General features: G+C 46.4%; 1 protein-coding gene across 3 annotated transcripts in view; it reads right to left on the reverse strand.

The window, feature by feature from the left end:
* The window catches only part of LOC147454258 (transmembrane E3 ubiquitin-protein ligase FLY2-like), a 114,828-nt gene that overhangs the window by 67,460 nt on the left and 34,886 nt on the right, over positions 1 to 12,482 (reverse strand). For all 3 annotated transcript variants that reach the window (XM_086516267.1, XM_086516266.1, XM_086516265.1), the window contains 6 exons: positions 11,049 to 11,121; positions 10,842 to 10,969; positions 10,635 to 10,753; positions 10,487 to 10,547; positions 10,131 to 10,200; positions 9,958 to 10,035 (listed from right to left, as the gene is read on the reverse strand). In XM_086516267.1, coding sequence (XP_086372393.1) covers positions 9,958 to 10,035; positions 10,131 to 10,200; positions 10,487 to 10,547; positions 10,635 to 10,753; positions 10,842 to 10,969; positions 11,049 to 11,121 — 529 coding nt within the window. The remainder of the gene's footprint in view (positions 1 to 9,957; positions 10,036 to 10,130; positions 10,201 to 10,486; positions 10,548 to 10,634; positions 10,754 to 10,841; positions 10,970 to 11,048; positions 11,122 to 12,482) is intronic.

The raw sequence follows: 12,482 nt of genomic DNA on the forward strand, positions 1-12,482 counted from the left end.
GTCTTCTTCGCTCGAGTCAGAGGAGCTAGAAGAACTCGAAGAAGAAGAAGAATAAGAAGAACTATGTACTCCTTCGTTGTGATCTCTTCCCGCATCTCCGGATGCAAAGGAAGTCGACTAATCTCTGTCTGAAGCCATAGGTGCCGCGTGAAAAAAAGAGCAAATTTCCCGTAGAGGAGAAAATCGGCCATGCTCTGATACCACTATAACAGACTTGGACACTCAATCGAGAATCTACCGCGACACCACAAGAACACACTTCAAAACAGTTCAAAGTTCACAATTGATTCGACATTGGCCCGGCGGAGTTCCGTGCCTAGAGATATCGGCCCCAAAGACTGGCGCCCCTTTCGATATTTCTTTTTGTGTTAATCTGCAACTCAAAGTACAAGTGAGTGGGAGGCTCCCACTCTCAGACACTACGTCCAGATGCTCTGAGAAGTGGGAGGCCTACCCACTTATTTAAAGGTTTACAAGGGATGCCAAAAGCAAAGCCCCAAAAGCTGAAAATCAAAAGCCTTGCCAAATAAAGCAAAAGCTCTCAGTCTCTCACAAGCTCTCTCTTTTTTTAGTAAATAAAGAACCCACGCAAAACTGCCCAAAAGCAGCGCCGTAAATCGTGGACATCCGTACATCCTGCCACGTGTCAGCAGTTCTACCTTTTTCGGGGGTTGTCGTACAACCTTGCCACGTCAGCATTTCAGCATCCGTATAGGGCAGCCACGTCATCACCAGTAGCCGAGAGTCCTTTCTAGAGGGTGTGTGCAGCCACATCACCGAGTTGTGACATCTAATACTCTCTCTCAATCATGGGAAGCGTCGAAGAAGTGCCAACGGCTTCCCCCACGTGTAAGAAGACGCATCCCTCGTCGGCCGCCCACAAAGCCTCTTTCATGCGGACAGGGAAAAGGATGTCGGCAATAGAGAAGGAAATGAGAGAATGGAGAAACGAAGTTGAAGAGTGGAGGAAGGAGAGGAGCACTATTCTTCAAAGATGGACCGAAGAAAGAGATGGCATGTGTAGGAGGATCGCTTCACTCGAGGAGAAAGTGGTCATCCAAGATTCCATCATCCGAAATCTACAAGCAAAAAGTGGGCAGTTCGAAGAAGGTAAAATTCAGCCATCCATGATGGAAGAATTGAATACCATGAGAGAAGAAATACGGGTTATCAAGGAAGGTGAGGAGACGGAGTCATGGGCTGCGGGTTGCGGGCTGCGGTTATCTTTGCAACACAAAAGAAAGTAGAGGAGACCGAAAAATGAATTGAGGTTGCCAAGAAAGAGAAAGGTAAAGAAGCTCCTTGTACACCCACTCTTATTAACATGACCCTCGAAGAGGAACAAAAGAGGAGGATGTGGGCTCTACATGTGAGGGTAACCGGCTTCAAGGACATGAACAATGTGGAAAAAGAGGTCACAAGCCTCACATCCATGATGCAAGTGGACAAGCCTTCACACACAAAGGCATGGAGAGTGGGCATGGCCCGGGAGAATCTTCAAAAGGGAGAGCTCTCATACTATGCTTCCCCTCCTTGGAAGAGAAGAAGGAATTCTTGAGAAAGAGGCCTACTCTCAAGAAGACAGGTATTTTTCTCGGTGATGATCTCACTCTCTCACAGCTTTCGCATATGAGAGAGGTAATGCTAGAGATTACGGGGGCAAGGGAGAAGGGAAAGATGGCCTTTTACAGAGATGGTCGCGTGGTGATTGTAGAGCGGCGCTCTACATGACGGTGTGAGACCTATGGGACCACACTAAAGAATGGCTACTTGGAATTGTAATGGATCTATGAGGTTGGACGTTGATGCCTTTGAGGACAGTTTCAGAGACAGGGACATCGTTTTCTTCTCAGAGACGCGTCAGGCCCCCGGACAGCTTATGCCACATGTGGTAGGATACAGATGGGAGATAGCCCACAGGACAATCGCAAGGTCTGAGCATGGGAGTAGAGGTTCAGGAGGAGTTACGAGTAGTAGTGCTATTTAGGGAGGAGTTACAGTCACTACTACATATTGTATGGAGAGATGATGATCATGCTAGATACATGTGGGTGAGGCTGAGAGCTGACACAGGCCGATTTCTATACATTGCCATATGTTACTTCCCCCCCAATACGTCATTATATGCTGCATCCAGAGGACAATCGCCTTTCTCTATACTAGATGATGATATATGGGAGTTTTCTAGGGATGGTGATATCATCTTCCTAGGGGACTTCAATGCCCGAATAGGTAACTCTCAAACACTCTTCTACGACACTTCAAATGAGATGCTTAGAGAGTTGGAGGGGACTTGGGGCTTGACAGATGCTCACATGACACAGAGCAGACGGAGAATGGGAGATACCTCAGGGAGATGACGACTACACATGGGTTAGCCATACTTAATGGCTTACAACGATTTCCTGGAGCAGCCAGTTTAACAGGCTTTCCACACAGACACGGGGCCAGTACAGTGGACTAGAGCTTTATTCCTTGTATTCATGATTTCATAGTGGGAGCTAGACCAGTGGGCGTAGCAGTGGATCATACACTTTTGACATTTTCTGTTTCATTTCAGTATAGTACAGCCCACACATCAGGAGGTAGGTCACATACCCATTATACATTTACACCAGAGACTGACTCAGTTTATACAGAGGAGATCTATAGCCGTCTATGCACAGTTGGTCCACCTCCGAGTGGAGGAGTGCACCACTTTACTGACTGAGACACTGCATGGTGCACCATCAGAGGCATACCAACACACTCAGCCGGCTCGGAGGCGATATTTTCTGGAAGCATGCCCCAGAAAAGTTGGTATGATGAGGAGTGCAGAGAGATGAGAGCCCAGCTTCAGAGGGATCTTCTTTTAGGAGTCATCACTTACAGACAATCTCGAATTGCTTCCCGACGCCTTGTGCGACGGAAGAAACGAGCTTACTTGGCCCAGATGGAGCGAGACTTGTATGAGTTGTTCTTGAGTAGAGACTCAGGAGAGCCATGGCGATTCTTTCATGAGCACTCCTCTCCCCCAGTGATTACTTCTCCTGATGTGTGGGGCCAATATGCCTCATCGTTATATACGATTCCTGGACAAGACTCCCTTCCAGATCCTACAGAGCCATGCCCACCTACCAGCACCTTCTTTACCACTAAGATGGTAAAGAGAGCCATTGACAGGATGAGGACCAGCACGGCATATGATCATGATGGTCTAGTAGCAGAGCACTTTACACATGCTAGAGATATGTTGGTAGAGGTTCTTGCAGTGTTGTTCAATCGTGCTATGTGTGAGGGGTTACCTGAGACTTGGAGGTTGTCTACTATTGTGCCTATCTTCAAAGCAGGTGATCCTACAGAGCCTGGGAATTACCGCACTATTATGGTTGGGCACACATTGGCACGGTTGTATGCATCCATTCTTGAGCAACAGCTAAGTAATTGGGCAGAGGGTGAGGGGGTACGAGCAAAGGCCAGGCCGGTTTCAGGAGGGTTTCTCCACTCTTGATCATATTCTGACACTCAGAGCCATCATTGAGGAGGGCAGGTCACATGGGAGACGGATTTATTGTAGCTTTGTGGATTCCCGCAAAGCATTTGACATAGTACCGAGAGCTCGATTGATGCGCAGATTGCAGGAGATGAGGGTGCCCATAGTGTTGATTGGGGGGATTATGGCTCTATACAGATCAGTGATGGGACATGTACACACTCCGGAGGGGATATCTGATTTAGTTCACTCCACCATTGGGGTGAAACAGGGTTGCCCATTGTCTCCTACTCTGTTTGGTATGTATGTTGATGAGGTGTCTGATTACATTGACAGAGAGGGTGATAGAGGTGCCCACCTGGCAGGGACGTGGATCCCTTTGTTGTTATATGCTGATGATATTGGGTTGATCTCTGACTCACCAGAGGGTATGCAGCGAAAGTTGGATGCATTACACAATTTTGCAGAGGATAGTGGATTGTTTGTAAACCTTGGTAAAAGCAAGGTTATGGTGTTTAACACCACACCACAGTGGATCAGGAGATCAGCACCAACTTTCACATATGGTCAAGAGATTGTATAGTATATAGATGCATACACTTACCTTGGGGTTGTCTTCACTGGGCCGAGGTTTTCTTTGGGGAGAGCGGCAGAGACTAGATCGACTAGAGCTTTTGCGGTCTTGGGAGGCCAGGAGAGGATGTGTTCGCAGGTTTAGTTCCAGAAACGTCGGACAAAGTTACGGCTCTTTGATACCTTAGTAGCCTCAGCTATGTAAGATATCCTCAGCTATGTTGTATAAGGTGCAGACATGGGGACCTTCTGTAGGCCAAGATGGTTGGAGACGTATGGAGAGGCCCTTGGTATCTATGATCTCTCGACTGATCAGAGCCAAGGCCTCTGTACCCACGCTATTATTCGAGCAAAGCTAGCTGCCCCTCCTATGGAGATTGAGGCGCTTACCAGATCAGTCTCCTTTGATGCACAGCTTGTGGGATACTACTAGAGACACATATGCTAGACTGGCCCTTGAGTTTCCAGACAGTTAGCTCTTCAGGGAGACACTTCATGTTGGTATGCATAGATGACATCATGGTTTCAGACGCATGGTTTCACCATGGACAGGCTGCCCCCTTTCCAGTACTCTCTTCAGGCACCCTCGATGTCTCTTACACGGGTGGAGATTACTACACTCATTCGTCAGGACCTGATCTAGCTGGATACCAGGAGGACATGGAACTTAGTAGAGCCGCCACAACAGTTTGGCACGAGATGGCTTTCTATATAGAGCATCTTCTCCACCTCACAGGACATAGAGATAGTCTTGGTATTTGATTTCAGTTACCCAGTAGACCTATACACGTTCAGATCATGCGGCTCTGTTTGGTGCCATTGGTAGATAGTTGCAAGATACGCACATACCTCACATCATCGCTGGAGAACTTGATAATGGTAGTTTTAGGGAGGGATACCAAAGACATAATAAGATATAGCATATCCGCTGAATATGCTACGTATAGATACAAAGCAAAAAGATACACCCGATACACTACATCTGTTTCATTAGCACTCGTGAGAACTATTAGGGACCAGAGACGAGAGAGTTCGCACTGCTTATGACCGGGTATATGCTCGTCTTTTTACTAGCCAGATGAGCTAGAGGTCAGGCGGTAGCTTAGAGGCTACGCAGAAGCTCTTGAGTGTTGCTATGATAGGCTCCTTATGACTAGATCCTAGAGAGCTATGCGATTGTTGATTTACCAGATGTTCAGTAGAGATCACTTTCTATTGAAGCTCTATAGTTACGCTAGTCCTTCTCACGCTCCCAGAGACAGAGTTACAGATATTGCCTTTTCACTTCTTGATCTTGAGACATCTAGCTCATTCATTCTCCTCCTGTGTTGCCCTGTCGCTTATTGCAGACTCTTCCGGCCACCTCTACGACTCGACGGCCGTCTACCACTCTTTCACGGTCCGAGACTGCTTCGAGCACTCGGAGAGAGCTACGGAATCTACACTGGCATCCGATTGAGGAGACAGGCTACACAGCATCTACCGGAGACTACAGCAGAGGATGAGAGAAAGGAATCGAGAGAGTCTGAGTCCGGATATCTCTCTCGTTGAGTGCCAGAGGGACCAGGAGGTTGGTCAAGCCTTCTGAAGCGTGGATGTCTTTGCTGCTCCCTTCTGTGTATGTGTATGGAGTAACGTTCATGTATTCTGTTGTTGTCGTGAGGCACCCTGTCCTATCTTCTTAGTGTTGATGAATCTGGTTCTCCGGGAGCACGTGCTAGCTTGTCTGTGCCCTCTTAGGTTCTCTCCCTCTCGAGCTGAGGTCATATTTGGCCTAGAGAGAGAGAGAGAGGAGTGAGAAGAGATAGACAAGAGTCGGAGAGAGGCTACGACGATCCGAGAGAGCAGAGAGAGATCGGGATCTTTATACGAGCCGCTGAGTCGACGCTGGTCCTCTCTCTCTCGTCTCGAGCATGCTCTGATCAGTCTCCTCCTCTCTTAGAGTCGGTATCTAGAGCCGCTCTCTCGACGTTCGAGCGCTTCTCTCTCTTCCCTTTCTCTCTCTCTCTTCCTCTCTCTCTCCGTCTCGTCTCGTCCTCTGCTCTTCTCTCTCCTCTCACTCTCTCTCTTCATCTGCCCTCTCGCGAGCTCTCTATCTCTCGTGACTTCTCTCTCTCTCTTCTCTAGGCTCTCTCTCTCTCTCTCTCTTCTCTCTCGGTTCTAGCGTCTCTCTGCACTGACGAGTCTCTCTCTCTCTCTCTCTAGATCTCTAGATCTCTCTCTCTCTCTCTCTCTCTCTCTCTCTCTCTCCTCTCTCTCTCGCGCTCTCTCTCTCTCTCTCTCTCTCTCTCTCTCTCTCTCTCTCTCTCTCTCTCTCTCTCTCTCTTCTCTCTCTCTCTCTCTCTCTCTCCTCTCTCTCTCTCTCTCTCTCTCTCTCTCACATCTCTCCTCTCTCTCTCTCTCTTTTCGGGCATTACTCTCTCTCTCTCTCACTCTCTCTCTCTCTCTCTCTCTCTCTCTCTCCTCTCTCTCTCTCTCACTCCTCTCTCTCTCCTCGCTACTCTCTCTCTCACTCTCTACACCTTCTCTCTCTCTCTCTCTCTCTCTCTCACTCTCCTCTCTCTCTCATCTCTCACACTCTCTCTCTCTCTCTCTCACTCTCTCGCTCTCTCTCTTCTCTCTCTCTCCCTCTCTCCTCTCTCACTCTCTCTCTCTCTCTCTCTCTCTCTCACTCTCTCTCTCTCTCTCTTCTCTCTCTCTCTCTCTCTCTCTCTCTCTCCTCTCTCTCTCTCTCTCCTCTCTCTCTCTCTCACTCTCTCTCTCTCTCCTCTCCTCTCTCTCCTCTCTCTCTCTCTCTCTCTCCTCTCTCACTCTCTCTCTCTCTCCTCTCTCTCTCTCCTCTCTCCTCTCTCTCTCTCCTCTCTCTCTCTCTCTCTCTCTCCCACAACTCTCTTCTCTCTACTCTCTCACTCTCTCTCTCTCTCTCTCTCTCTCTCTCTCTCTCTCTCACTCTCCACACTCCCCTCTCTCTCTCTCTCTCTCTCTCTCTCTCTCTCGCGCGCAAGAAAAGGGGCTATATTCTATGTACGTAAGAGACCTCTGGACATGCACAATGGCCTATCACCCAGAGGAAGTACAGTAGTGCGCTATGAACTATATATACATCAAGGTGGCCTATATGATGAATGTAAAAGGAACCACTATGGGTGCATAATGCCATGTGATGTGGCCATTATCTCGACAGCAAAGAACTGACGATCTCGCCCATCTGTGAAGAAAGACGCATCGGCGCTTCCCTAAAGGAGCCGGCTGAAGTATCCCACTGACTGCGAGCAGCTCTGTCCAAATGGTTGTCAGAACGGTGGACGTAGGGGAGGACTGAGAGCCAAGAACGTGGGCACAGCGAGCTTTCCACATGGTTCAAAGAGTGATACTACATATCATGGTGGAAACTATGTCTCAATGGTAGAAATCCAACTCATGACTTGTAATTGGTATCATCTGTAAAGTACCTGGTCTATATCCTAAGGGAGTAAACAGGAAGACCGGATCTGTCAGCAAGCCCTGAAAAAAGAGGTGTGAGCCCGGAAATTGCAAAAGCCATGCAACTGCCCCCACATCACAAACCCATCATGGATCTCTCTCTCTCTCTCTCTCTCTCTCTCTCTCTCTCTTCTCTCTCCTCTCTCTCTCTCTCTCTCTCTCTCTCTCTGTGTGTGTGTGTGTGTGTGTGTGTGTGTGTGTGTGTGTGTCGCGCGCGCGCGCGCGCATGAGCGTGTGCGTGCGTGCGTGTGTGTGTGGGTGTGCGTGGGTGTGTGTGTGTGTGTGTGTGTGTGTGTGTGTGTGTGTTCCTCGTATCCCATAACTCTAGAGAGTGGTCCAAAGCCCTCTCTGAACAAGTAGTGGAAGCGGCCTCGTATCTCATAGTAGACTGGGCATTCGAATGTGTAGTGCAGCTCTCTCAGGCTCCATGTGACACAGGGGGCATGTCTTGGCCTCAGCTGGTACTCTGCTGTATTCCCAGTCTCGACCCGAAGTTGGTGTGAAGATGTGCATATCTAGCCAATAGCACATCGTATCCCATGAGACAAGTGGGTGTCCATGTATCTGGGTCTTGTTCACAAAGCCGTCCCCTATAAGCTAGAGAAGATGCTCTTTGTAGAAAGCCATCTTCGTTTCCAGCTCCTATGCTGGCTGTATCCATGTCCTCCTCCTGTCTAGCTGTGTCAGGTCCTGGCGGATGACCCTGGTGACTCGGACTGTGTAAGAGTCAAAGAGGGTGCATCCAATGAGTACTGGAAGGGGGGCAATCTGTCTATGCTGAACCCATGTGCCTGAAACCATGATGTCATCTCCCCAGGGCCCATACAAGCATGTTGTATCTCCCTGCATGGCTAACTATCGAGAGGACTCGTGTCTCTGGGAAGTTCCCACAGGCCGTATATGAAGGAGATGATCTGGTGAGCGCCTCAACCACTAATGGGGGGCCAGCTAGCTCTGCTCGGATAATGTCACGTGGTACTGAAGCCTTGGCTCTAATAAGCCGCGAGATTCCAATGAGGGTCCCCAAATCTCAGCTCCATAGAGCAATGCGAAGCCACCAAAGTGTCAAAGAGCCAGAGCTTCGTCCGAGGCTCCTGAAATTGAACCTGTGAACACATCCTACCCAATGCTGCATGGGCTCTGGTCAGTCTAGTCTCTGATGCTCTCCTCAATGAAAATGCTGGTCCACTAAAGACCACCCCAAGGTAAGTGTAAGCATCTGTATACTCCACTGTCTCCTGGCCGTATGTGAATGCAGGTGCTGATCTCTTGATCAACTGTGGGGTGATATTAAACACCATAACCTTGGTTTTACCAAGGTTGACAGACAGCGCACTTTCATGGGCAAACCTATGCGAAGCATCCAAGTGACGTGCATCCCCTCCGGAGAGTCGGAGATCAACACAATATCATCAGCATATCACAAGAGTGGAATCCATGTCCCTGCCAGCTGTGCACCTCTATCACCATCTCTCTCAATATAGTCAGAAACCTCATCCACATACATACCAAATAGAGTAGGAGAGAGCGGGTCACCACAAGGGTTTCACTGTGAGAAAAAGCAGCCCTTGAGTTTGGTGCACAAGCCTCAAAGTTCCCCGCAGCAAATCCTCAGATTTTGCAGCCTCAAACCTCAAAGTCCGTGTCTGTAGCCTTTTTTTCATAATTGCACAAATATGCACATGTGCAAACACACATTTTACAACCCTACGTGGATTACAATTTACAATTGAGTAAAAGCTGTAAAGATAGCATGCTGATGTTGCAATTTGCTATATGCATGTATTTTTTGCAGCTTTTACTCAGTTGGCTAATTTTTGCTGCTTTTGGGACATATCAGTCAACAGCAGGTAAAGTGAGTGTTTTTACGCACAATCAGATGACTTTAAAGTTGCTTTTGGCCAGTTGCCTAAAAATTGAAGGCTGGGGCCTCGGTTGTAATCAAAATTTGTGAGTGGTCTCATACTGAGCAGTTGCACTTGCGACAATTAATTAGAAAAATAAGTTAATATTCCTAGGGGCCAACGCTCTCCAAAGGGGAACTCCGCCTCGTCCGTTTCGTCTCCAAGTTATGTAGAGTGAGTTGATTATGTTCTGTTTACAGTTGTTTAAAGTCTATTCCAATTAATGTCCAATCGGCACGTGATTCCAGCCGGTTACCGCATACATCGATGCAAAAGTGACCAAAGTATCAAATAGCCACCCCTCTGAACCCCAGGTCTTTTGATATCTAAAATCGGCTGTAACACCGATAGGATCCTAGCCTAAGGTGGAAGCACGAGTGTGTGAATACACCCAGCGGCATCTTTCATATTTCAATTGTACCTTTAACTTATAACTTTTTTTAAAGGCTATAACAAACAGCCATCTCACGTGTTAAACCCACAAGCAATTTAAAAGTTGGAATGAGAGACGAGGACGAGAATTACTCTTATAGTCAGAGAAGACCTGAGAAAGATGGGCAGCCATTTGAACCTTGCAGTCCCTATCTAGACCAAGAATTTGAGCTGCTCACAAACCACACATAAGGCACATGTTGGAAAAACTCCGAAGGAAAAGGAAGAAGTAAACAGTGGCAAGAAGAACAGGTTTAAATTCAAACCAGCCTTTGCCTTTTTCCGCATCCGATCCTTGGGTGACTCCTGCAAGACCTGAGATGAAAAGATCCCCAGCTACACAAACAAATACATTGTCATCTCAGAATCAGAATGTAAGAATCACAACAGGAACACCCAAGCCAGATTAAACTGTAGGTTGCCAGGAATTGTCATACATCCCTGACCAGCCTAAGTAGCACTACAAAGATCAGGCATAGAATAGGAGGTGAAGTGCTACAACAAAGACTCCTAAAACCCCAGAGCCTAATGAAGATATATAACCAGTCTGGATACTGCAGATTAATAGGACACAGAGCAGTAAGTACATAAAGTGGTAAGAAAACAGTAAAACATAACTTACCAAATGATAGGGATTGGACTGCATGAACTCTTCCACATGAGTCATTTCACCTTCATTGATGCTGCAATATCATTACATCACGCTTGGAAAAAGATTCATGAAGCACAAGTTCATTGACTGCCGTAAACAGGCTTAAGATTATACAGACCCACTAACAACCATGCGGAGTTGCCGAAACGGCCACACATAGACCCCTTCCAATTTAAAGTGAATTGCGTCCAGATCACTGCTTTCTAAATACACTCCGTCATGTAACAATACGTCTCCCTGCATTAAATTCAAGACTTATACCTTCATCCATAAAAGTCTCTCTCTTGCTAACAACTGGAAAAAGTGTCAGAATCACAGGCTCAACTTGAACATAATGTACACCCGAAATTTTCGATGGAGAGCTTAAAATTTCAATAACAACATCCCCTGACGTTTTCTTAAATTTGGGCAGCTTTACAGAGTAACTATGATTGCCATGAGTTTCCCAAGTACCTGTGAAGACACCAAACTGTCAGCTAACAGGATAAGTGTTTTATGGGCATTGCATTGCATACTAATGCTCCACTGTCACCTTTAAAAGTGCCCGAAATGTTCCATAACGGATAGGGTCCAAAAGCACCCTCAAATCCCTCAGGGAACAGGCGCTGTCACAACAGAACAAATAGGCAGGCCAATATCAATCAGCATAGCTTTTCAGGCTAACAATTTGCACACATCAATAACAATTGACTCTCACAAACTATTGAATGAAGCAAAAACACTTCCATGTGCAAGCCCAAGGTTATTTTTCATAGGTTAATAATTTTAAAAGTTCCAACATCTGCATGACAGTGGTTGATTAGAACCAGGCTAAAAATAATCCTCGGCGTGAATAGTGGACAAAATAGCTAAAATGCATGTGCATGGGAAAGTGGCTGTACCACCATGAAATGCAGCCTAGGCAGCACCATTGTCTAGTGAAAAAATTACCCCCATTTTTTTCTCTGTTGATCATTGTTACCAGGATAGAGTATTGAAAGGGCATTTTGAGATTCTTCGAAGAGTTTTTTGAAGTGCAAACACACAATTATTTTTTGTAACTCCTAAGTTTTGCTCATGGATGTATTTCAAAAGCTTTTTTAAGATCATTAAACGAGGTCATTTGCTGCTCATATAATTCTGGAATGCACCTCATTGGACAAGGAGTTGGGAGTTTCTTCTTGTAGTTTTTTGGATGCATTTGTACTATGTACATGCATAAGTAGAGGTCAAAAGTTTTCTGGTCTCCTATTGTTTGCAGGGAGGAGATTAAGGTGGTTATTACTTTTGCTCAGATAAAACATCTGCTAGCTTCAACAATGTGCACCTTTAGCCATTTATCTTTTTCTCTTCTCATCAAGTCATGAAGTTAGATGGAAATGCATTTCGATAACAAGTTGGGGTAAGAAGGGATGAATCTTTACTACTTTAGTTGGGCCCTCATGGCTCATATAGGCCAAAATTTGAGCACTCCCATTTTACTCATCTCTAGGTCAATTTTCACCCCCCCGTGTAAATGGTTGTGCTACTAACCAGGCGGTGAAAATAGCTAACTTTAATTTTCAGCATTATCTCTCTCTCTCTCTCTCTCTCTCTCTCTCTCTCTCTCTCTCTCTCTCTCTCTCTCTCTCTCTCTTGAGTTCAACTCCTCATCGGCTAGAAGGTCTCTTGCGATAGTTTCCTACGACGTTAAAACTCTCTTCTTCTATCTATCTATCTATCATATATATATATATATGAATGAAATGAAATGTTATACTAAACATCTTCAAAGGCTAAAATGACCTATGACACCAAAAGTTACATCCCAATAGAATCTAACTCTCTGTCCCGAAAGCTGTGAAAATAGAAGATGAACAGAAAATCTAAAATCTAGGTTTGTCATACATTGGGTAGGTGGGACCCTAACTCAACTAACTCAAACAAGGTGCTAGGGAGTATCAGAATACAAATAGGAAGTCAGAGGCCTATGGAGCCCAAAGGCCCA

The sequence above is a fragment of the Adiantum capillus-veneris genome, chromosome 7 (genome assembly GCF_014529385.1).
Source record: "Adiantum capillus-veneris isolate H3 chromosome 7, ASM1452938v2, whole genome shotgun sequence".
NCBI lineage: Eukaryota > Viridiplantae > Streptophyta > Polypodiopsida > Polypodiales > Pteridaceae > Adiantum > Adiantum capillus-veneris.